Source organism: Pezoporus flaviventris, unplaced genomic scaffold, assembly GCF_033815535.1.
Source record: "Pezoporus flaviventris isolate CSIRO_AGI_PZ_B2104156 unplaced genomic scaffold, CSIRO_AGI_Pfla_v1 ptg000013l, whole genome shotgun sequence".
NCBI lineage: Eukaryota > Metazoa > Chordata > Aves > Psittaciformes > Psittacidae > Pezoporus > Pezoporus flaviventris.
In genome coordinates this window covers 16,686,980-16,711,832 of record NW_026892561.1, presented here as the reverse complement: position 1 = coordinate 16,711,832, position 24,853 = coordinate 16,686,980, and the positions used below count along the sequence as shown (strand labels likewise).

General features: G+C 39.9%; 1 protein-coding gene across 5 annotated transcripts in view; it reads left to right on the top strand.

The window, feature by feature from the left end:
* DNM3 (dynamin 3) overlaps positions 1–24,853 on the top strand; it is a 180,305-nt gene that overhangs the window by 143,182 nt on the left and 12,270 nt on the right. For all 5 annotated transcript variants that reach the window (XM_061451856.1, XM_061451854.1, XM_061451853.1 and 2 more), the window contains 3 exons: positions 13,013–13,177; positions 17,667–17,893; positions 18,653–18,889. In XM_061451856.1, coding sequence (XP_061307840.1) covers positions 13,013–13,177; positions 17,667–17,893; positions 18,653–18,889 — 629 coding nt within the window. The remainder of the gene's footprint in view (positions 1–13,012; positions 13,178–17,666; positions 17,894–18,652; positions 18,890–24,853) is intronic.

Below are 24,853 nucleotides of genomic sequence, written 5' to 3'. Positions count from 1 at the left end.
GGTGTTAACCTCTCCTAGTCCCTGCCAAACATGTGAAAAATCAGTACTTTGTCGTTTTTGCAAGGGATCTTTGTTTGCTGTGATTAGTGGGCCACTAACAGTGTCTAATACAAGTTCAGCGTAATGTACAAAGTGTCTTTGATGCCAGACATTCTACAGTGCTGTGCAGAAACTAAAGCTAGTAGTTGTAAGCCAAAGAAGACTGGAATGTTTTCAATTTACTTTTAAACAAATGACTTTATTGTGCCATTCTCACGTGGGAGTAAATTCCACAGCCTTAGTGCCACATTAGACAAAACTTTTTTACCTGCTGATTTCTGTTTATACTTAGAGGAAAGAAATTCACTTTAGTTAGGAACTGGAGGGAATAGGACAGGACTATTAAACTTGTGGAGGGCACCTGTAGGAAAAGCTTTAAAACTGGTTTTGTCAGTTCTGAAACATAAGGAAGTGGTTATTGTCTGAATAAATGGATATTTGAGGTAAGATTCCTAGTGACTGCAACTGGCCCAAAATGAGGCCCAACTCCTGAAAGCAACAATTCTTAAGTAAGTAATGGGTGTCTGTAGGAATGATATCTCTTGCCCTCAAGGAGAGAAAGTGTCTCTGAACTCCCCACATTGCTATTGTAAAGATTTTCAGACCAAGACTGGGAAGTTTTGGAAGAATGAGTCTTTAATGCTTATAGGATGGTCTAATACCAGGGATTTGTAAAAAATATAAAATACTTGCAAATTGTCTAAGTAAGGAACATGGATCTGTTCAGCATTGCTCCAACTGGGAGACCCTCTAATGCAAGTAAATGCATCATAGTCTTCTGATTGGTATAATACAGAACCCATTCTACTAACTCCTTTTGATGGAAATATGAATGTGCGTGGATTAGAACAGAATCAAGAACATTGGATTATTTTTTTTTAACTACTCAGTAGATGTTTTCTGTATTGAACCTTTTTTTTTTCAAGGTTTTCTCTTTGTGCATGTTATAGGGGTTTATTGCTCCATAAATCCATAATGAAGAAAAGGTCTGAGTTTTGTTTTGACTAATGTTTTTACTTTTACTTTACCCATCTACCGTTCATTAGTATTTTATGTTACACATCACTGTACGGAAATCCAAATGGGAAAAACATCAAGTTTTCGCTCAGGTAAATACAATTTCAGAAATTGGACAAATAAATCCACTCACTTGAAAATAGCTTTAGAGCTTTTTGTCTTCCTCTGATATTTCTAACTACTGTATGGTCTTCTCCAAAACAATAGCTTATCTCTGTGCAATGGCTTCCCAAAAACCTTTCCTCTGTTACAAAATGAACAATGTAAATGGTGCAAATAATTTTGCAGTGTTGTCAGAGCCCTAAAGCCTTTAATGCCACTCATTTGGCCTCTAGAGCAAAATACACCTAAAACTCCTGTAGACTGTCAACAACAAAATGGGGAAAAGGGTTTGAGAGCTGTTAACACTTTCACTTTAAGGCAGCGAAAGTCTGTGCAGTTGGTTTCTCCTCACTCAGTTGCTTTTCTCCTTTTTCAAAACAGTGTATGTTGATCATTACTGAAAGGAAAGCAGTATGTGAACAGAGTGCGACAGCTTTTACATAGCCAGATGCTGCCATGAGTCAAAACTGAGATCAGGACCGTTACTTAGCAGCACTGGGAAGCTTGCGGGGGGAAAGGCAGTGCCAGTTCCTTCCCAGGTGATGCCTGTACATGGCTTATTTCCATGAGCAAAACAATGATTTTGTTACAAATCTGGGTTATCCAAGATGTCTGAGATGTCTTTCAGCAGTTGTTGCTAAGCCTCTCTTCCTGCAGCAGAGAAGAAACAGTGTAGGAGAGGTCAGGATCACTTTCGTTTAACCAGGCCAAATCTTACTGGGCAGCAGCTCTCGATCCTGTACCTCCAGCAGGTGCCCAGCTGCCCCTTCAAAGGGGAAGCACAACTGCAGCAATGGAATATCACCATGGCCTGAGACTGTATTCACTTTCTTGGCTGGGTAGAGTAAGGAGCAAGTATGTGCTTTTGCCTACTATTCCTCAAATGTTCTCTTTAACCTATTTGTTTCCTGCCCATCTGGAAAGGCGGGCCCCTTGTTTGAAAAATGTATTGGGAAAAGAAAGGAGGAGGGAATACACCCAATGGAAGCATCTCATCCCATTTGTCTCCTAAATGCCCATTTACAGCAGGGATATAATCTGTGTTTAAAGGTGGCTCCCTGGGGGGCCCCAGTTTGGCAGGCGGACTGGTAGGGAACACATGCTCTGAAGCCAGAGGGTGTTTCAAATGAAATTATATTTGAATCTCACCATACAGGTGTTAATAATCCATGAGTCTTAATATGGCCATAAGGCTATAAATTCAGGGATTTTGACCTCAAAGTCTTTGAGTGTGTTTAAAAATAGCTCACCCATCCTTATTTTATCACTTCATATACTCTGACACAATTTTGGAACTTGCCTCCATCCCATCTAGCAGGGGAACACTATAATTAAGAACCAGTTTTGAAAGGCTGTTCTCTCTTAGCTTATGGCAGAATAAGGTTTTATGTATTCTGCAGGAGATTTTAAACAATTCATAAGCTAAAATTAGCAGTAAAAAGGGAGCCCCAGTTCTTTCCTGCACTGTGGTTTGTACCACAAAGACTTAGTGTTTTTAAATCATGACAGAGCTCTCTAAAAACCTTGAAAGCATATTATGTATGTGTCACTTTGGCTCAGTTAGGAATAGTCTCACCTCTAAGCCAGAAGGCCGTGGGTTCAAGTTCTATGCCTGCCCTTGGATTTAGCTGTCTCACAGTAATTTTATTACAGAAAACATTTTAAAATAGAACCACAGAGGAAGAAGAGTGAAACTTTTATACCTGTAACTCCACTGTGAGACATTCAGTCATTAGGATGATACATTAAAGCACCACTCTTACTACCCAGCTTTGCTCAGCAGGCATAAACCCTCTAAAAAGCAAGAGGTTGGCCCTAATGGTGTCTCAGTTTTTGTTGTTCTTGACAAAAACAGTTCTAATCCTTGGGAGTGTGTGTGAGCTAATGTTCCTTGTCTGAAAGAAGTTTGAGTCTTCATTGCACTGCCACAGGGATGGGGTTCCTTGATTGTACGTTGCTGTGCAAAATCAGAAATGTCAAATTAGCTTTGACTTTACCTTTTGCTGCTCACCAGTAACAGAAGGTGGGGGTGGAGGTGAGAAGTCAAACATCTGAACTGAAAATGACAGAGGTAATTGTCAGTTCAAATAATTTTGCAAAATTATCCAACTGAAGTGCAAGGTTAGGGTTGCTTGTGGCAACAATAAAGCCAGGTGATCTTAACTGCGAAGGAAAACTACGTATTGTGCTTGCTTGGACCTCAGGGTAGAGTGTTAATCACTGATGTCCTGTAACTTCCCCATAGACATGAGTTCAGAGTGACTTAAGGTGTAAACTTTATAGTTTCATTTGGTTTGTGCTAACAAGCATGTGGTCTTATAACATGAAGTGTTTATGCTTGTTGCTTACAGTCATTTGTATTAACTTACCAGAATCTCACTGTTGCTTGAATATAATTTGCTTTTATTTTAGGGAGGGGAAAAAAAAAAATCTTTCATTTTCTACTGGGTTTGCAGGATACTTAGAAGGGGTTTGGCATATTTGTACAAAATGGAAGTCTTGTCATAAAGCAGTATCTAATTTCATTTGGTCCAGGATTATGTGCAGCATAGTTGCTCACAACATATTTATTCCCCTGAAAAAAAGTTACCCAATAATTTTCAATTTCTATGCTTCTGTATGGATGATTTTCTTTTGTTTAACAATATTTGTTACACTGCAATAAAGCTCTCAGTGTTTTCAAATTCTTCTTCTGATGAGTTTTGAGGTTTTTTCTCTTAGAGGAATGTTGCAGCTTAAAATTTTGCTTGCAAAGTTAATGGGGTTCTTAAAAGGGGAGTGTGCATGGTGCTGATCATTGACATTCTATTGGGGTAAGAGTTCCTGCTAGAATTTGTAGACCACTGTCACTCTGCCTGATGGAGGGCTTATGGAAAACCTATTAATGTGTATGAGAGCTTTGAATCCTAGGAGGTGAATTATCAAATGAAATATTTTGATGAGAACTCTGGCCAAGATATGTTTGGTATATGACTAACATCTGGGAAAGGCAGATTTATCTACATGAGATGCTGGTGGGTCTTGTATGTTCACTTGCTAAATTAGATTAAATTCATTCCTGTTATTAGTTTTTTTTTCAGATAAGCACTTGATGTGGGTGCTACAGAGACTATGAGAATGGGGGCGAGCATTGAGGGGATAATTCATCCTCTACTGACAGGAATGTTGTCCCATCTGGTATGAGGGTGGGGTGAGCCTGTGCAAGGCTTGAGTTGGTAATGGTCTGTCAAAAATGGGGGTGAAGAGTGGGCTAGCCAGCTAGCCTGTGAGGGGAGGTGTCCACATGACAGATTTCTGTAGTAAAATGTGGTCCATGCTGCGAGACAAAGATTGAGAATTTTTCCTGTAGAGCCTGGTTTAGCAGTATTGACTGAACGCAAAGCAAAGGGGAAAGGAAATGGTGCTGCTCCAGAGCACAGTGATCCAACTGCGTGAAATCAGTGAGGGTGCTATTAAAATGCCATCTTCCTCTCCTTTCCCCCTTCCTTCCTCCTTCCCTCCCCCTCCACTGTCAGCCTGGCTGAGGAAAAGTCAAATAACATACGACTGTGTTCCTTGGCATCACAACTGCAATTTCCCTTTAGGGGCTTCAAACTTGAGAACGGGAGGTTTTAAATCTTGCTGATTCGTGCTATTCCAGCAAGCATATGTGTGAGGAGGAAGAACAATGCCAGTTCAAAACAGAAATCACAAGTGAGAAATCATTGCTGCTAAATCAGGTGTTGCAGAGGCCAGTGGAAAAATCAGATGCTAAGAAAAGTAGGAAATTACTTTGTTTAGAGCTGAGAAGGTTAATGAGAATGAATTAGGAAGTGCTCTCTAAAGTATATTCAGCCCCTAAGGATTTCAGCAAAGTTAGAGGGATTTATTTACTGATTATCCAGACTATACAACTGGCAATAAGATTAAGTGAGGAATTTTGGAACATGCTGACATTTCTTATTTGCATCATTTACTATGGAGATCATTTGTCGGTCCTGCACTGAGTTTGTGCTGAAACAGGGCTTAGTCTGGCCCAGCAGAGACAGATCTGGTACTTCTCATGGCTCGAGGGATGTGGGGGTGACAACAATTTAATGTCCTCTTTTGCATCTCAGAGAGGAAACATCAAGTTTGTCTAGGTGCTTATCAGAGGAGAATTTCAGAGTATTTTCCTAGACATCATCAATTATGGAAGAGTGCAGTTATAGGTGACACATTTCATTAGATCAACTAAAAATAAAAGACAGAGCTGTAATTTACAGAGACTCTGCACTGGACTCTGTGCAGAGCTCCCCCACTGTAAGGCCTCCTTCAAGTCCGCCCCTCCCAGCATGCACACAGCTATGCATGCTACCCTTCTCCTCATCTAGTCAAATTTCTTTAAACAAGGCTGATAAGTGCTGCGAAGTTAGCATCTTGGAAGAAACGAAGGGGGACCATGGAATAGGAGCTCAGTACAGGATGTAGGAAAGATAGAACTGTGAGTTTTATTCTTTATTCTGGATGCTTACCTCTAAAATGATCACACTTGGTGAAAAAAAAAAGCATGCAACTCCTGTATTATCTACATAGACACATGAATTGATAAACTGTGCTTTAATCTTGGGCATATATACATCATCTTGGGCAATGTGTTTCCCAGGATTTGCCTTCACCACCTATACACTGAACACTCACTTCCCCAATTTTTATCTCATAAAATAAGGCAATTCATTGTCCTTAAAGGAATCCTTCAGCTGAGTCTTGTGAACTGCTGCTGGAATAAGGAATATTTTGTCAGTGATCTTCTCTTGCACGGTTACTGCTAGTAGAAGTCCTCAGTTCTGCCAGCATTTCTTCTAAGAATGGTTTTGGTAAGGAGGTAAATAACAGCGATGAAAGGGAAGGGGTTATTTCAGTCTTTGTGATGAGTCTTATTAGTTCTCTGATCAGCATCATAGATGACTAATTCTCCTGCTTTCTACTTTCATTGTCTTTGGTAGAAGCTCCAAGATTTCCACTTGTTTTCCTTCCTGGGGGAGCTGCATACCACAGCCACAGCTTTAATCCTTTAATCCTCCAATGTCCAGTTGATGCCTCCACCTATTGACTACCTCCTTTCACAATAGATTAGTCTGTTCCCCACACAATTCATGTCCACTGCTGGATCAGGCTGTTGCCTCCAGGTATGTGTTTCATGCATTTGGTAGCAAATGAACAATAAATTTCAGCCTGAACATCTTCTGGGATAATCATCACACTTCTTGTCTTCATCATCATTACCTGAGTTCCAGCTAACTCACCACTATTTGAGAATTCCTAAAATCCGTTGACCTCCTTCTATACTGAAATAATGGCAAATATCACGCCAGTAGTATCTCACATCCTTTTTTTTCTAATATGCTCTTATAAATATGGGGCACTTGATGTGTTGTTATGACAAGGAAATTCTTTGACTGAGAAGTTTGCAAATTCCAAAGTAGTATTTGTTTTATAAACAAAGGTGCTGTTTTCCTTATGCCAGCCTCTTTCTGCTTTTGCTTGTCCAGCAGTCTGTTCTGAAAGGCATGAAGCAGCTGTTGGCTCCAAATCAAAACTTGCAGCGCAGGGAGAGTTATGTAAAAGTCCTTTGTGTGAGAAACGTACATGGCAGCAAATGGTGAAATTGGAGTACAGATTCATTGAGGGGAGATGGCTATTCATGGCAATATTTGGGTTTTTTTTACTTGATTTTTGCATAGAACAAAAGGAAAAGTAGAAGATACTGGGTTTTTGGTTGGTTGGTTTGGGGGGGTGTTGTTAGGTTTTTGTATTTTCAGAAACACCTTTTCTTGTTGCTATGTTGTGGGCTCACAATTTCCATGCTGCTTTCACCCAGTATCGCCGCTGGCTGCAGAGGGGCTGGAGGGGCTGCAAGAGGTTGTCTAGTTCTTTCCCGTGCCTCAAGGGACCCGTGCCTCCCGTACCTAGGCCATTTCTGAGGGATGTTGGTATAATCTGCAGAGGAGATTCTGCAACTCTCTTAGGCCATCTATTTTTGTGCTTCCCTGTTCTTACATGTAACACTTTCCAAGTATTTGTTTGATACCTTTTCCTACCCGCAAAGACATTCATCTCTCCCCTTCCACAGCTGCCCATCAGCCTTTAGAATAGAATCATAGAATCATAGGTGGTTCCTTTTGAATTCATCAGTCCCAACTGATCTTAGCTTTTCCTTTCAAGTAATATTTTACAGAGCCCTGAACATCTTTGGTTTCCTGTGAACACTCTCAAAATGTGCCACAAATTTCTGGAAGTGTGATAACCAGAACTGGATGCACAGTTCTTGTACTGATTTCATAATAGCAAGACACTGTTGACTAATACTCTGCTTATATTGCACTGCAGACACAGTTCCTTTTCTGCCGAACTGCTCTTAAGTGGTCATTCTCATGCTGTATATTTATAACTAATCTGTTCCTGCCTAAGTCAAATATTTTCTATTCATAATGGATTTCATCTATATTGTTAAACTGTTTTTCCAAGCCTGTCATTTAATGTATTCACATGCCCTTCCAGTTTCTTCTCATCTGTAAATATAATAAGCACAGGCTATAATCCACCATCCTGAGCCTTAAGGTACATTTAAAATACAACCCATACAAAAGTCCCCTTGATAGACTTTTTCAGTTTGACAGTGAGCCATTGACAGCTTTTCTATGGAAAGGAGAATCCAAGGAGTACTGCAGGGAGAGCACACTTCCAGTAATGAAAATGTAATTTGAGATTGTGTCAAAAAGCTTTACTGAAGTCTGAAACATGTGGCATCTAATGTTGAGATCTGAATCCTGCTCTAAAAGGAGATTGGATTGATTTGACATGATTAGTTGTCAACCTGTTAAGAACTGTAAGACAAAAGTAACTCCAAATGTGTCGGAGTTTTCACATCATTCCTTTCAGTCTCTTAGTTCCAAATCAGCTTCTTGATTGAAGAAGACAGGGAGAGAGCCTAACATAGATTCTGGATGTTTGGGATTGTTAAAGCTATGTAAATATCTGTGGAGCAGTATGTGGATTCAGTAGAAGATTTTAGCTAATGATCTGTACTATACAATGTCTGTAACCACAAAGAAGAATCTGAATGGACGATTGTTTAAGCTAATCCAGGGAGTTAAATACTTTTGAATCAAATTTAACTAGGCTATATCTTTCTTCTACATGGGTATAAAGTGAGACAGATCACATGTATAAGGGAAGGCCAGATCATAACCTCTGCTTGGAGCAGTTCAAGGCTGCTGATGAAAGCATAGTAGCTGAAAGGGGCAGCCTGTGGGTGGCTCAGTAAAGGCAACAGCAGTACAAAGTCAGGAGATGCTGAAAGCATGGAAGAGAGTGGCAAAGTCACCCTCTGTGAGGGAAAAGGACAGCTTCCAAGCTACCCAGGAAATGTTCTTTTTCTGCTGCTTGCTTTGTTGTAAATACACAAAAGTAATGTATTGTCATTTACTTGTGGTTCCTTTCAGTAAGAAAACCTCACTGTGTGAAGCCATCATGTGGTTTCAGCAGTCCTCTGGCAAAAGGCACGCTATGTACAGCTGAGAATGTCTTAGCTAAATTAGCTATACAGCATCAAACTGCAATGAAGAGAGAGTATCAATAATCAGTTTTAAAGATTTAGGAAAAATCGGGGCAGGGGTAGGACTAATGCCGTGCACTGTTTTGGTACAGTAAAGAAAAACCTTACTTGGACAGGAATAGATAAAACAGATCATATATTCAGCAGCTGTGACTTAAAATATCAATATATTCTGGATGGAATAATTACTTTTCAGGTGGTGGTTGTTGTTATGAACTTGCGTCTGTAAATTAAAGATATGAAAGCAGCTGGTTTCTTGCTGCAGCCATGAACATGTTTCTTAGCATACAGCGCATTTCTTTACCACTGCTTTGACTTTTACCCTTTTTTCAGTCACCTTCCAGTCTGCTTCCTCTCAGTCGTTTTTAATAGAATGCCTTTTTGATTACATAAAATTGGTTGATACACTTCTCTAATGAAAATGCTAGGCAAATGCTCCTTCTTGGAACTGACATCAGGAATGTTATACAAGACATTCTTAAATATGCTGGCAGCTGCCCTGAATGTAATGAAATCATGGAAATTAGAAGTATTGCACTCTCTGTGTGGCCAGCTCAGGACTGTTTTCAGTATGCTACCCAGTTTTGCTGTGAATTTCAAAGGGAACCACTTTTCCTGGATTTTTTTTTGGGTCTTTCTTCAAAATGCATGTTCCCACTATCAGGAAGATTATCCTGAAGCACAATTCCTTTTTTGGTTGTTTGGTTTGTTGTTGGTGGGTTTTGGTAGGGTTTTTTTTTTGTGTGGATTTTGTTTTGTTCTGATTTTTTGATCGCACACAATTCCTTGTGCCTGCACCCCTTTGTACCACACTGAATCATTCCTCTTGCAGTAGAAAGTTTATAGTCTTCAGAAGACCGATAACTTTTCTGGTACAAATGCACGTGTAGGGTAAAACCGTATTCCCACTGCAGCCAGAAGTAAAGTTCCCACAAACTTAAGTGGTTTAGATTTCACATGCAGTTTCCAGTCTTCTCTTGTATGACGCTTTAGTTAATCCTTAATACATTCATAGTGCAGAATGTATCTAAACTCGGGAAAGGTAGAAGAGTAGTAATGACACATACCTTGTGTTTTACTAGCATTTTTCCATGCAAGGATCACAACTTATGAACAACTTATGAAAAGTCGTTCAACAAACTTTCAAAACAACTTATGAAAGACAGAGTGCAAGGAATGGATATTATTCTCATTTTCCTAAAGTACAGAGAAAGTAGAAGAATCTTTTCTCTGTGGCAAAGGGTATGTGTATATAAATGGAAGCACTATCCTGGTTTCCATGTTACCTCCCCTTCGTCCATGTTTTTTTCACCTATCGCTTCTCTATCTTTGGTGTATTTTCATCAGATTTTCTGAGTTTGAATTTTCCAAGATGAATCTAATTTTCTTTACCTGGTTTTTAACACTCTAGATTCTTCCATACTTTCTTTGTTGGAGACTTGCAAAAGTTCCTAAAGTAATGGCAGTTGTATTTGTTAGAATATTATTCCATCCCTGTCAACAATTAATAGCAGTTTTAAGCAAGAGTCAACCAAACAAAAACTTAGCCCAGATTCATACGCTGTTACTTAGCACTTGCGATTGGAACCAGCAAGTTCTGGCTTGAGGATGGGAAGCACTGAAAGGAGTCGGACAGTAGCTGCCTTGGCTATTGGGAAAGGAGAAACAGAAGCCTGTTTCCACCTTCTTTGTTCTTCTTTTCTGTTCAGCACAAACATTCTATTCAACAGGAGTCAGAGAAATGTGTTTTCTTATGTATTCTGGTTTGGGTTTATTCATTGCCACAGATTTGCAAGAGCCCTTCTAAAATGCAGAGTAGCAGGGACTTGGGCTGAGGGGTGGCTTGCACTGAAGCTAGAGTCACAGTGATGCTCAGTGTGAAACCCAGTTGTTCTGAAAGAATGGCATGGAGATGGAATAGGATGTCTACATCACTACTGTCTTGTTATGATGCCCAGCCTCATCAGGCAACCTTACTCTCACATGCTGCTGTTGGCACAGTGCACAGACAGCTTACAGAAGAAAGCCTGATAACACCTACATTTGTAGGTGTACTGGAGAGCACAGAAATCTGTTAGAAGCAGATTTCCATGTGCATGATGCGATGCAAACAAGATGGTTTCTGGCATGAAAAGCCTTCAGTTGAGACATCAAATCATTAAGAATACTATGTCCAGAAGCTTTCATAATAAATTACTGTAAACTCATGAAAGATTGATTTTTTTTGATTTCAGAGAAAATAAATCAACAGTATGAAGTCAGTTCTATTACAGTTTCAAACAAGAGACTATTACCCTTTGCCTTAAAGATCAGACAAATTACTATTTTTACTTTACATTCTCTTGATGAAGATAATGATAAACATCTGTCACTTTGCTGCTTAGCCAGCTAAGAATCCTATTGCAATCTGTAATTTAAACAGTGAAGAAAAAAAAGGTACATGGACAAACTGTACTTTATATAGACAAAGAAGAAGAAAAGAAAGAGAAGTCAAATGCAGGGGAACTAGGAAGGGGCATTTTCAGTCTGCAGTACTTGGCTAAAATCTGTAGATATATGACAGATGTGTGATTTTCCATTTATTTGGTATTTCACAGGGAAAATTACAGTTAGTTTCTTTTCAGACATGGAGGCTAAGGAAAACAGTCAATCTGCATGCTGTGACGTTTTGGCATATGCAGTTTATTAATGAAATGAGTAAGGTTTATAAGGTAGTGTGTCTACCATGTTACAGAATTGAAAACACTATTTTTCCATCCAGAGTTCTTTGAGTGTCCTCTACAGTTCCAAGATTTTTAGGTAGCACTGCTAATTATTTTTAAAGATTAGATGGTTTTCCGGTAATTTTTCTGTCATAAAAAGCAATCTGAACTTTTGAAACTTTGCTAAATATATTTAGTTTTGTTTCTAAATGGTACATTGGATCTTATTTCTTAACAAATTACAGCCATCACCACTTCATTTAGACTGGACTGATCAAGGCATAGTTTACAAGGGGTAAAATGCAAAGTGGTCTACCTGCCATTGCTGCATGGGCAGAAACAGACCCTGTATTAGGAGATAAAACTAGGAATCTCTTTTTGGCCCAGCAAGAATTCATTTCATGCAAGGAGGAGCCTCTTTGGTGATATAGTTGCGTATCTAGCTCTCACCGTCTTTCACGAATTTCAACTGCTCTGGGAAACTGTAAAGCACTAGTGATGTGCAAATTTTAGCTAAATGCTATAGCGTAAATGGTGTTGTGCTGACAGGGATCTCGCTGGTATATAACTAGTTCTTGTTAATTCACATTTTCAAGTATTTTCCGTTTCTTCATGTTATGCTTCTAGGTACCAAGAGAACAGGTTTATATTTTATTGTTAATGCTAATATGGCTTTGGTGGTTATTTTCAGGAAGAAGTATTAAATGTCAATGTTTTGGGAAAGAACATTGTTCTTTGTACTTTCCAGGTTGAAATTCCATTATTTTGGCATATTTGAGCCTCAGAGAGCAGTTTGATTTTTTACCAAAAAGCTACTATTATTTTTTTAGGTTTTCTCATATTTATAGAGGTCAGAGCAAAGCAGGGTACATACCTTTTAGATTTCAGTTAGTTCCTGGTATTTTCTTTAATTAGGTCAACTGTTTACATACAAAGAAGTATTTTTTCTGTCCTATGAAAAAGAGATCTCTAATATATAATCCAGTCGATGTTATGCTGAGCCTTCAGCACTGGAACTAGTGACGCTTTTGTAGTTTATCCTTCAGAAATCCTTTGTTTATATAGGTGCTATTCACATCTAACAAGTTTGAGGCTGAACTGTGGAGTTTGTCACAACTGAGTCAGCCTTAAGTAACAAGGATGGGTTTTACCCATAGGAGGGTAAAGTTCGAAATCCAGACTTGCAGTGCTGCTTTCCTTGCATAAGTAAGTCAAGCTGTCTGAATCTGAATGGCAAAAGATTTTATAATAAATAATATAGCAAGTGATGTAAGACACTTCTTGGGGTTTTATTTTCATTCTCTGAAGACTTTCATATAAAACTACAAATTTGTGTGGAAATATATAATGTAATTTGTGAAAAAGGTCTTATATCTTGTATTGCATTAACCTTTAAGGTCCAAATTTCATGATGGTAAATGCTAACGTTAAACAGGCCAGTACTTCATATTTTAACCTCCAGACATTCTTTGTGTGATTTATGTTGCTGGATTACTACAGTTTAAGTCCATTTTCCCCCCAGTATATTTCCAGTTTACTGCAGTCTGAAAGACTTGACTTTTTTTCTTCTATGTAGACTGAAAACGATGAGAATGGCCAAGCAGACAATTTTTCAATGGACCCCCAGCTGGAGAGACAGGTGGAGACAATTCGAAATCTTGTGGACTCCTACATGTCGATTATCAACAAATGTATCCGCGACTTGATACCGAAAACAATCATGCACCTTATGATCAATAATGTAAGTAGCAGCCAGGGTTCTAAATTATTTTATCATGTCTGTCAAATTCCTTACTCTCAAACATACCTCTTGAATACAGCAGCAACAACAGCATGTACTAAACAGAACACACTCCCACAGATGTCACACTCTTAGAAAAAATACTCCGATATTCCACAGTAGTAGGAAGTTCTGCAGCCTTCTCAGAGGCTGTCACACTGCTGTGAGTGCTTACTCCAAAATGCTAACGATGCAGTTAATTTACATCTTAGTCAGAATATATGTTATTATTTACAGGTAAATCAATGATCTTTGGGTTTGGTGGTTTTTCGGTTTTGGGTCAGGTTTTTTTCTGTCTTGCTTTTGATATAATAGGAAAAGGGAGTTGGGAGCCCCATCTAGGCAGTCCTTGAAATCATGAGAGCAGAGTCCTACTTCCTTGATTTTCAGTTTGCAGCCCTTTGTCATGGTTTCTTAAAACAGTTCTTATTTTATTCGGGTTTCTTTATATTTTCAGGTTACCATTTTCGAGGGATAAATTTAGAAGCTTTGGACACTGCTGCTTAGATAAGCAGATGTGGTTGGTTGATTTACTCTGTGCGTGTCTCTTAGATCTGAAGATTATTTGGTTAAAGAAATGGTTTTGAGATTATTGGTTTTTCACCGCATGAGGATATCAGCCCTCGCTTTCTTTCAGAGTTCTGCCAGTTTCTGGCAGAGTCAGAATCAGAGTTTCTGCCCTTACTGAAAACTAAACATAGTATTGGTGCCACTGCTGACATATAAATTTCTAATGGGGAGCACAGCTCCCATTAGTTATGGGTAGCACCTTTTCTGTGAGGTCATCAAACCAATCAGTCTTTACAATTACAATATACTATACAGCAAATCTGGCTAAAAAGTAGCATTTCCTTTCGACTCAGAGCCATCTCTAGCCTTCATCTGATGGATTTCGTTAGCCCTGTGGAATTTGTGTTGTACTTAAAGTGTTAGGTGCTTGGACTGGAAATTTCAATGGGACTTCCTGGTACACATACTAAAAGCAGAATTTTTTGCATGAGGGCAAGAGATATTCTATTAACTTCTTTAGGTTTAGGGGAGTCAGGCTCTAAATAATGCTCTGCTTGTTGGTGCTTTTTTACAAAAGAGCATGGGAACAACGGAAGTGCCTTTTTTTTTCCCTGAAATCAGCCATGCTCTAGACTTTATAGGGTGTTTGTGTTCTCTCTGGTCTTTCCAGATCACAGCTAGCAACTTGCTGCTTTGACTTAGCACAACTCCAGTGCCTTTTGAAAGGGCTGGCTTTTAGCTCGTATTTCATAAACTGCAGTTTGGCAAGTAGTTCCTTTTGAAAGTTTACACTAAATTTTCTGCCACTCACCTCCTCATATGGAATAGTTTAAGGGTCTCTGAAGAGTGTGCTCTACTCAGAAGCAGAATATTGCTAGTTACACCAGTAAAGTCTGCCAGGCTGACCATGCCACACAAAACCAACCGACTTAAAACATCATCCACCTTCCAGTTGACCTCATAGTCCATAGCTGTGTTTGGGCTTGCAAGTGAGCTAAGACCTGCACCTCAATCCTAGAATTTAAATTTGTGGCTAAGAACCAAAACATTTTAAAAGTCTGTGAAGAGTGACACTAGAAGCATGAGTGCACTTCTTTCTGTGCGGCATAAGCAGTAAAATACCGTATTTTACAACAGCTAAACATCAATTTTTTAAAAAATCAGCACGATTAAAAAGAGAAAGAAATGCTTGAATTAAGTCTGCTGAGCCATGCCAAAAGGCTGTACAAAGACCTGGAAAGCAATGGAGCTGTGACAGAAGGTGGGTCCTGTTAAGTTGTGTGTGTGTTCCTTGGAGTCTTCAGAAGTCCAACTCATTCACCAGGAGCTAAGTAAAAACACCCTTCCTCTCTCCCCCTTTTTCCCCCTTAATGAGGATATTCTGAACTTTCTGCTGCCCCATCATGTTGCCTCCAAAACTCTGGAAAGAAACCGAGCCCAAGGAGTTTGTTTCCATGACAGTTGTAAACTCCCAAGTCCTGCTAGAACTTCCTTTCCACTTTGTGGGCCTGTAAATGAGCACTTATAATTCCAGGGAAGTATCAGATTCAAACTCAGTGTACAGAAAATAATTAGATGCTGTCCCTAAGCATATTTTGAGGCCTAAGCCTAAATTGTTGTATTTCAAATGCATCCATTATTCTTCCCTTAGGGTGGATGTTGATTACCTTAAAAGAAAATACATTTACCGCACAGAACTGCATTGAGTTACCATTAGCAATTCAAACATGCACAAACAAAACACACATTTCAGAATTTGTATTTCGTGGTGCCTAGGTACTGCAGATTATTCATGAGGGGTGGTCTTACAGCAGACAGTGTATTATACTCTGTAAGCAGTGCTGATATCAATCTCATCTGAGTAGAAAAACTCCCAAGTACTTGCTACTGCCAAACTTAAGGTTAAGGAATGGGTTGTGTTTGCATTTGAGGCAGTGATATATGTTGTAGCCTGCCCACTGAAGAATGAAGCTGCAAGCCCACCTTACCCCACTTCAGTGTGACAGGGCTGGCCTTGTGGCACTAGCGTCTCAGATGCTTGCGATGGTTTGGCTTTGACTGCAGGTCTGATGTCTGCAAAGGAAAATGTTTTAAACCATTCCTGTGAGTCTGTTTTCTAGAAAAAAGCAAAAGTGTGAGTGTCATTTTCCCTTCCTTTTCCAAGCTGGAGACAATAGAGAAAGTAGCTATTATGGAAGATCTTCCTCTGTGTAGTACAGTGCATCTGCTTGCAGAAGGCAAGAGGTTGATCCAGAAACCATCCTTAACACAGCAGTCTTCCCCTTCCACAAGTGTTCCTGCTAGTGGCAGACAGGAATCTCTCATGATAATTGTCACAGGCTGATTTTTTTCAAACAGATATTTGTGGTTTAACAATGCTTTTACAATCAGCTCTGGCCTTAATCTAATTTTAGGACTTCTTTTTTTTGAAGTGATGCCATTAAAATGCTCGTTTCATCAAGTAGAATGTGATGCTGTTTAACTATGATATCTGTTTTTAATGTGGAGTTTTTGGCAATCATGAGGAAAGTAGTGTACTCTGGCTCTTGATCAGTACCATCTACTGGAAAACAGCATGAGACTCATGGAAAATTTTTGCAGGCTTTGCTAAGAATTTGTGCATCTCCTGTCATACATGAATGGGAAATGACAGCCAAGCCCAGGCAATATGGTTTTAGTTCCCTGTAAATTCTGTCCTGGCCCTCTTTTCATGCCGGGTGACCATACAGGGTCCCATGCCCACACAGTCTGACTGCTCTTATTGACCTTGTCTGAACACAAACATTGCCTTAGTCTAACTGTCAGAATTTAAATCTGTGTTGCTGAACTAGCACAAACATGGGCAAACAGAGCTCAGGTTTATATAATCAGGATCTTGGGAATGTATTATCGTTAGTATCTTCAGCTCAAAGAAGCTTTATAGAGCAAAAAGCCAGATGAGAAATAGATCAGAACAGCAATGAAAGTCTCAAATGCAAGGATTTAGTAGGTCAGCAGTCGGTATATTTACCACAGTCTTACTCAATCAGAGTACCTCTAGCTTTTTATCTCTCTTAATGTGGCCCAGGTTTCCATAACCAGGAGAGCATAGCAGAAAATCAATATAGTAAATTAGATTACTTGGAGACTTCTCCCTTCAGTTTGAATGCGTGTGGATGGAATATTTATAATCTGACAAAGTTGTTGTAGATGAAAGACACCCTCTACAGTAGGGTAAATTGTTGCTAAGAAACTAATTGACAGGGATGTTATAAAGCCTGAAAATTCCCATTCCCAGGGGAATTTAGTATCTAATGGTATTGCTGATCATAGATGGCTGCTGTTTACCTCTCAGCCATTTAAAATTGGACCAAAATGCCAGCTGACTACTAGGCACTGTTGGGAAGCCTGTTTGAAATGAACTGTAAACATAAGTGTCACCATAGAGAGGTAGACCAGTGTTAACTCCCACCACGTCCAGTGCTTCAAAGACAGTTACAAAAAAACAGGCCACAGCGCCTTGTGAAGTGACTGCACAAAGCCATCATATCCTCACATGTGAGTTGTTGTCTCAGAATACAGCCTCCTAATTGCGTTAAGCCCATCTGTGTGCAGGCAACTGCTAAAAGGTCCAGTCCATCCTTTTCCAGCTGCTCTGCCAGCTGCACGTGCCCGCCTTTCCCTGGGCCACAGCTAGACCTCAGGCTGCTGGACCATAAACTCAATCTGAGTTCAGCATATTTTAGTCCCTGATCTGACCTAACAAAAACTGCATGACCAGGAGAATTGTTGTAAGGTAGTAGAAGAAACTGATTAAATGGAGGTATGTCTCCTGGTTTCATGGCTCTCACACTTTATTTGTTCAGTATTGTATTTTTAATAGGGTTTGGCTTTTTTTGTTGCTTTTGTTTTGTTTTGTTTATTTGTTTGGTGTTGGTTTTTTTTTTGTCTGACAAAATAGGTAAAAGAATTTATCAACGCAGAGCTCCTGGCTCACTTGTACTCTTCTGAGGACCAAAACACTCTAATGGAGGAGTCGGCTGAACAGGCACAGAGGCGAGATGAAATGCTCCGCATGTACCAAGCACTAAAGGAAGCCTTAGCAATCATTGGTGATATTAGCACTAGCACTGTCTCAACCCCTGCACCCCCTCCTGTAGATGACTCTTGGCTTCAGCAGGCCCGCAGGTAAGGATCCTTAAATCTGTATTGCAATGAAATTTAGGACCAGCAGACATTGCCAGCATTGGTAGCTCCCCTCCTGCCTGTCTTTTTGGACAGATACTCCTGCAGTCTTTCATCACATTAGTGAGGGAAAATAAATAATTTTCCCACATATGCATATCTATGGATATGTACGTGAAAACAGACAGAATATTTGCCTTGTAGAAGACCATCCTGTGGATTTATAGTTTGTCTGATGCTTCAGATATCAGCCGCTTGTCACCCCAATTATGCATCCACAGAGCCTTTTCTTGCAAACTCTGGCTCCATGTCCTAGAAGATCCACTTAACATGACTGGAACTCTAATATTAAAATCCATTACATTTGCTTGCCCAGGGAAGTTGTGAATGCTCCATCCCTGGCAGTGTTCAAGGCTGGGCTGGGCAGAGCCTTGGGTGGCATGGTTTAGTGTGAGGTGTCCCTGCCCATGGCAGGGGGGTTGGAACTAGATGATCCTTTGGTCCTTTCCAACTATTCTATGATTCTTTGCTCATGTTTATTTCTGACTACTGTTAAAGCATGCTGTCTGTGGGAAAGGTATTAGACTTAAACATACGTGATGCTCTGTCACCAACAGCAAAGGAAAATGCCAAGATAAAGAATTGTCATAGGCATAAAAAAGGCTTTATGTTTAAAAATAATTAAAAAAAAAATAAAAAATCAACCAAACAAAAAAAAAAAATTACCTTACTGAACTTTTAAAATTTCTGATATTTCACTAGATCACCTCCTCCAAGTCCCTCAACTCAAAGGAGGCCTACATTAAGCAACCCCCCAACCAGACCTTTATCTGGCCGAGGACCTGCTCCTGCAATCCCATCTCCAGGCCCTCAGTCAGGGGCTCCCCCAGTCCCGTTCCGCCCAGGACCATTGCCTCAGTTTCCAAGTGGTGGTGAAGCTCTTGGTGGACCTCCCCAGGTTCCCTCTCGACCAACCCGGGCTCCTCCCAGTGTCCCAAGGTAAGATATGTAATCTTCCTGGTGATGGGCATGGTTCTCTCGCTCTAGCATAACAGACAGATTCTGCATTGTGTTGGAAAGTTGAGCATTGTTTGTTGAGCAAGTCTTATAAGAAAGCAAAACTGGGCATTTTGAGGAAACAATTTTTAGAACAAATATGATATTTTTTTTTCAAGAGAGTAAGTTTTTTCATGAAGGAGGAAAAAAAAAAGACATTCCCATCACTCAGTTTGAAGACGCTAGATTTTGTTATATTAAGAGCCCCTGTTCTGGTTGTGTAATACCCATGTAGGGGTTCATGCAGGGGCAGGTCACCTACCACTCCGCCAGAAGAATGGCAGCGGTACAACAACTCAGTTCTGCCATTCTGAGTCTTCACCAGAGGAGGTAATGGCTTTTCTGGGAGAGAACAAGAACAGCCCTTGTACGACTGTGGAACAAACTGATAGGAATCTGATTCTTATTCCACCAGGCAAGTAATTTACAGCCAGTTGAAAGCAGTCCATAGTTGTCTAACAGTATAGATCATATGGTACTAACCAAGTAGTTAAGGAATAGGATTTTCATAACCACATCATTTCCTTTTCCCCCCAGGGCTTTGCATTTATCAGTACTTTTAAAAGTGGCTTTGCATATTTTATAATTTTGTGTGGCAGTAACTGCTTTTTATAAATAAAATGTGCTTAATATTTATTTTCACAATGACATAATACACACATATATACACACATACATACATATATACACACACATATATATGTGAAAGCCTGTTTCTGAGGGCTTTGGTAACTTCTTAAATTATGAGAGGCATGGACAGAATAGGCAATGATGGAACAAAGGATTTTCTCCATTTTTAATATATCAACTCTTACAGTAAAATTAGTCACAGTTAAAAAAAAAGACAAGGCTAGTTAAATAGAAACAAAATGTGCACATTTTCCATTTTAGAAATGGTAAATGAGAACCCTTTGAGAAAATCTTTCTTTTAAATAGGTGAGATCTGTTGTAGCTATCAGTAACTTAAATTTGAGGTTCAGTGGTTTTAATTTAATTTCTCTTTATAATATGAAAAATAGATAAATTAGGTATACCAAACACATGAAGTATTGTTATATATTTGCTATGAAAAGGCCACTGTTCCACAAAACACACTCTTCGATCTTAGTGGATATCCAACAGCTTGCAGTATTACTGCTGGGGAGAAACCTAGAATTGCCCTTCTGGGTACTAAACTTCGCACTGGAAGGGAAGAAGTCCAAGAAGCATCCCCTTGTTGGGAGAGTCTCAGACTGAGCTGAAGGGCACTGGCACCGGTGTTTCCCCTGTGCCATCACAGGATAGATCACAGACTAGATACAGAAAATGAGGTCCAGTGTTTTGTCAGTTGTACTACTGGAGAGAACCATAGCTCCCTTGGTCTGTCTCACCTGCCTTGCAAATGAGCATGTCTCCTTTGTCCTGCCTGGCTGTGATTTTGCATGAACAATGCCTTCCTGAGCTGGTTTGCCAAGAGCATGTCTGGGGATAATCTTCTGAAGCTAAAGCGATAGGTGGGATGGAGACCAGAAAGGCATCTTCCAGCTCACAAACCACTCTTGGGTAAGCAGCCTGAAAACAACTCAGTTTGGGACTGCCACTGGTGGCACGCAAAGCAGTGGCTGATAAAGGAGGTCAGTGTTTTTAAACTGCTGTAGCTGGATATATGATTGAATGTATGACTGCTTAACATTTTTGTGGAAAAAAATATCTGCAATACACATCTTCTGGAGTGGATCCTAGTTCTCTTTTTTGCAGCTATGAAAGCTTCAGACATAAAAAAAATCTCAGCTGCTTAAGAATGAAGGAAGGGTTTGCTGTTTTGCTGAAACTTCAGGTTTCTCCTGCTGACTAAACTCCAAGAGAGGAAATCCCAGGGAAAGGGCTGCAGGGGAAATCACCTGAGGGGGACAGTGTGGCCGGCTCCTGTGCCTATTAAATGTTTCTTTTGAGCCCTGGAATTTCTGCTACGCTTGGTCTGGTTTTAATAACAGCCTTTGCAGGATCATAGGAACTTGAGTCAGAAAATGGGTCTGAAATATTAAAAAGGAAAAAAAAATAGTTTTGAGAAAGAGTTCTTCTGGAAACCTGAGCTTTCTCTGTGACTTTTTTTTGAACTGGGGCTCTATGCTCTGACTGCTGTAGCACCATTTTCTGCAATGATTCCTTGAAGTGTCAGATCTCTCATATCTAGGGAAGCAGTTTAACTTCCTGAGAAGACAGTTGTATTTTTAAAGTTCATCTAGCTTTTTATTGCAGCCCCCGTCACTGTCATGTGGAGCTGAAAATCCTGACATGCTGAAGAAATATGAGCTTTCTATTTTTTCCTGTTCTGCCTTAAGATAAAAAGATCATTTTCAGGAGTAAAACTTGGACTGTCCTTTTCCCGCCAGTGGCTGAGCACATGTCTGATTTGGAGAATTGGGCACCTTATAGTGGGATACAGCCTGCCTTTAAACAAATCCTTTTTGTTCCTCAGTTCCATTAGCATTTAATCAAAAGAACTGGTGAGCTCTCGGCATTTTCTCATTGTTTCTTGCTTACTGTACAAGGAAGGGAAAATGGTTAGGGGAGCAGGAAATAATTTTCTTCCTTGCTTCACTCTGATTCTAAAGCTGTTTTGGGTTATGTGCTCTGAATACTTCTGTGAGGAAACAGAAACTATTTGCATGATACATGCCTCTTTTAATTAATCCCACTTGAGGTGGGTGGATCTCTCCCAGCAAAGCCTGTGAGTAAAGGCCCCTGGCTTTAAGGGCTTGATGCCAAAGCATATATGATTTGTGAAATATTCCCTGCTGCCAGAATTTAGATTATTCCCCCTCTCTCTTAAAAGGCTGCAGTAGTATTTTGAAAGAAAATGCAGCTGTGCACTCGCTTCGGTAAGATGGCTTTAAGCAGGCAATAGAGCCACTTTAGCTTACCATGATGTATGTTTGCCTGCCTGTTTGGAAAGCCTGATCTTCGCTGATGCAAATGCCTGAATGTGTATTTAAATTAAGATTTGGCCTTCTGTTATTTCTGTTTGGTTTGGATTTTTTGTTTAAGTTGACCTATATATAATTTCCATGGATTAATAAGATCCTTTTTAGTACTCAGTTCTGTGAACGTATCAGAGGGGAATACTGTTCAATTGTAATGTTCATGCTTATTTCATTTTCCATAATTAAGTATTAGACTTTCATAAGACATGTTATCTCTAAACAGATAGCGTTGCTAGATTTAATTATATGTTATCTTAATTGACAACTTTTGTTTTCTTAAATAACTTTTGCAGTTAATATATTGGCTTATATTGTGGTGGACTTGGCAGTGCTAGGTTAACAGTTGGACTTGATGGTCTTAAAGGTCTTTTCCCACCTAAACAATTCTATGATCTTGACCAATTTTAGTTCTGCTGTGGATGCTTTGATTTATGGCTTTTAAATGTCCTGAATGAGAATCTCAGCTTTGCCACAAGGCAAACAATTGAATTGGAAATGTTCTTCTCTTGGCAGCAGAGCCCATGGTGTTAGTAGGGGTGGGAGGATGCTCCCGTTTTCTCTCAGTGTCCTGCTCTGCAATGATACTGTGGATTCATGAAGGCTTTCCCAACAAAGCACTGGAGACTATTACTCACTTTGTCATTAAAACATAGATGTTCTCACACGATGTGGAATCCTGGGATGGATTAAATAGGGGTCTTTAAAGGGCTGGACCATCCACTCAGGCAGGAACTTAAGTGCTCCTAAGCACCTGTGTCTCACTCTCAGCCATGCTGGTGCTCTGTCCCTGGGGGCTGAGAGTGGTCTTCACATGTAAGGCAGGCACCAGGGAGAGAATTCATGTGCTGTTCATGAACAGTCCCATATTCACCCTACAGTTTATTTCAATCCAGAGCCAGCCAGCGTGGAAGGGGTTGATGGCTGCTATGCAGCCATGTTTTATTATGCCACTGAGGCTAATTACATGACCTGTTGTGTTTGTAACTAATCTATGTTGTAAGCCATCATTACATATTTCTGCCAACCCAGCACAAAAAAGTACTTACACTTGATGGTAATTACAGTCAGAAATTTCCAAAGTTAGAAGCACTGCAGAAAGCATCACTGCCTGACATTTTCTAGTCCACAAGCTCTGTACTCAGCTCTCTAATTGCCAAATATCAACACTAAGTAATTTTTCCGTGATGGATTTTTATGGATTAGAGTTCTTTGGAAAATGTTATGTAATGTCGAACCCTGTGCACTGCACGATCAGGGGATCCTTTGCAAAAATTGCATGTGATCCTCTAATTAAAATCTGTCATAGTGCATAGGCGTACAAGGCCAGAAGGGTTATCCTGCCTTAGCTTGGGAATCTCTTTTCTTCTGAAAGTTCGACCTTGCAGACTTAAAAGCTTACAACTAAAACTTTTAATGGAAGATAAATAATAATTGAATAGCCATTGCATCAAACTCTTCTGGCAGGATGAGTAAGTGGCCACCTTAAAGCATTTGCATGCTGAGTTGGATGATCTCAATCTGAACACCAAAGCAGAAAAGCACAGCTCTGTCCAGCAGCAGCATCCATCTGTCTTCTTTGAATGGATGTTCAGTGAAGGTTATATTCAAAAAGTATAATCAGCAATTAGGAGTGTTTCATGCAAAGGGACAAGAGCGTTAGGTGGAGGGATTGCAAAATCTTGCTGAATTTCAGGGGAAAAGGAAAGCCAAAGAATAACTAATTTAATTCTGCATTTCATGTCTGTGACAAAAAGAATACAGAGCTGCAGGGGTGATGCAAAGCCAGAGCCCATCACAGTAGGGAATACCACTCTTCCATAGTCAGTATGTTTTCAACCCTGCCTGTCCAAGGACCCAAAATCACATGACTTACCAAAATATCAGTTATTTTTTCTGTGATTTCTCCCCTGGGGGAAGACACCCCTGTGTAATTTTTAACCAGTCAAATTTACATTTCTTGTTGAAATGCACACCCAGTAGTATGTTCCTTTTGCTGCTGGCTGCTTCAAGTGGGAGACTCCATTTATTTTCCCTTATCTTTTAGAAAGGAGCTCTGCTTTTTCCCCTCCTCCACTGGCTCCTTTAGCACTGTTTTGTTTTCCCTTTTTTTCTGCCCTACCCTCGCTTTCCCTTTCTTGACCATACAGCTTGCTTCCTCTTTCACCTTCTCCCTTCACTTGGTTTCCTGTTCAGTACATTTGTCTCCCTTCCCCATTTATTCCCTCCTTTCCTTCTCACTGTCTTGCCTTGGTTTCTTTCCAATTTATCCTTTCCCTGCCACCTTTTTAAATCTGTCTCTTGCTCCTTGCATTTCTGTCTTCTTTTAAAGTTTTTCAAACAGTTTTCAAACCATAAAATGCAGTACTTAGCAGTCTTTCTTAACAGCAGCCTAGTGTCCGTGGCTGTGACAACCATTAGAAACACTAGCTACACTACTTAGGATAGCCATACCGTCATGTGCAAAACCAGATAAGGGATACTGGTCATCTTACCGGGGGTCATCTTGCAGCTTCAGTCCTAACAGAAGTCATGAAAGAAGTAGCATTCTGAATGAGGATGAATATTGGAGGGATGGGTCAAAAAGCAGGTTACAGCAGGTTTTAAAAACATGTGAAATATCACAATACAACTCTCATGGTTTCATTAGAATTCTGCAATACCAATCTTACAAGAAATTGGGAACAGCATTCGCACAGAACTGATTTTTCAGCTGTCTGAACTGTAAGGCTGTGACAGGAGGGTCTCCACTTCTGCTTCAAGAGCTCCCCTGATTGCTGCCCCTAAAAGGATGGCTTTCTTCCAGACTATCATTAGGATTTTGTTCACTGCCTTCCTTCATATACCTCATCTCCAAATGACTGTCTGGAAGATGAAGTAAAACAAAGCTCATGAGATGTCAGACACTGCAGCCTAAGTACTACCTCTGCTGCCACTGACTCTAACT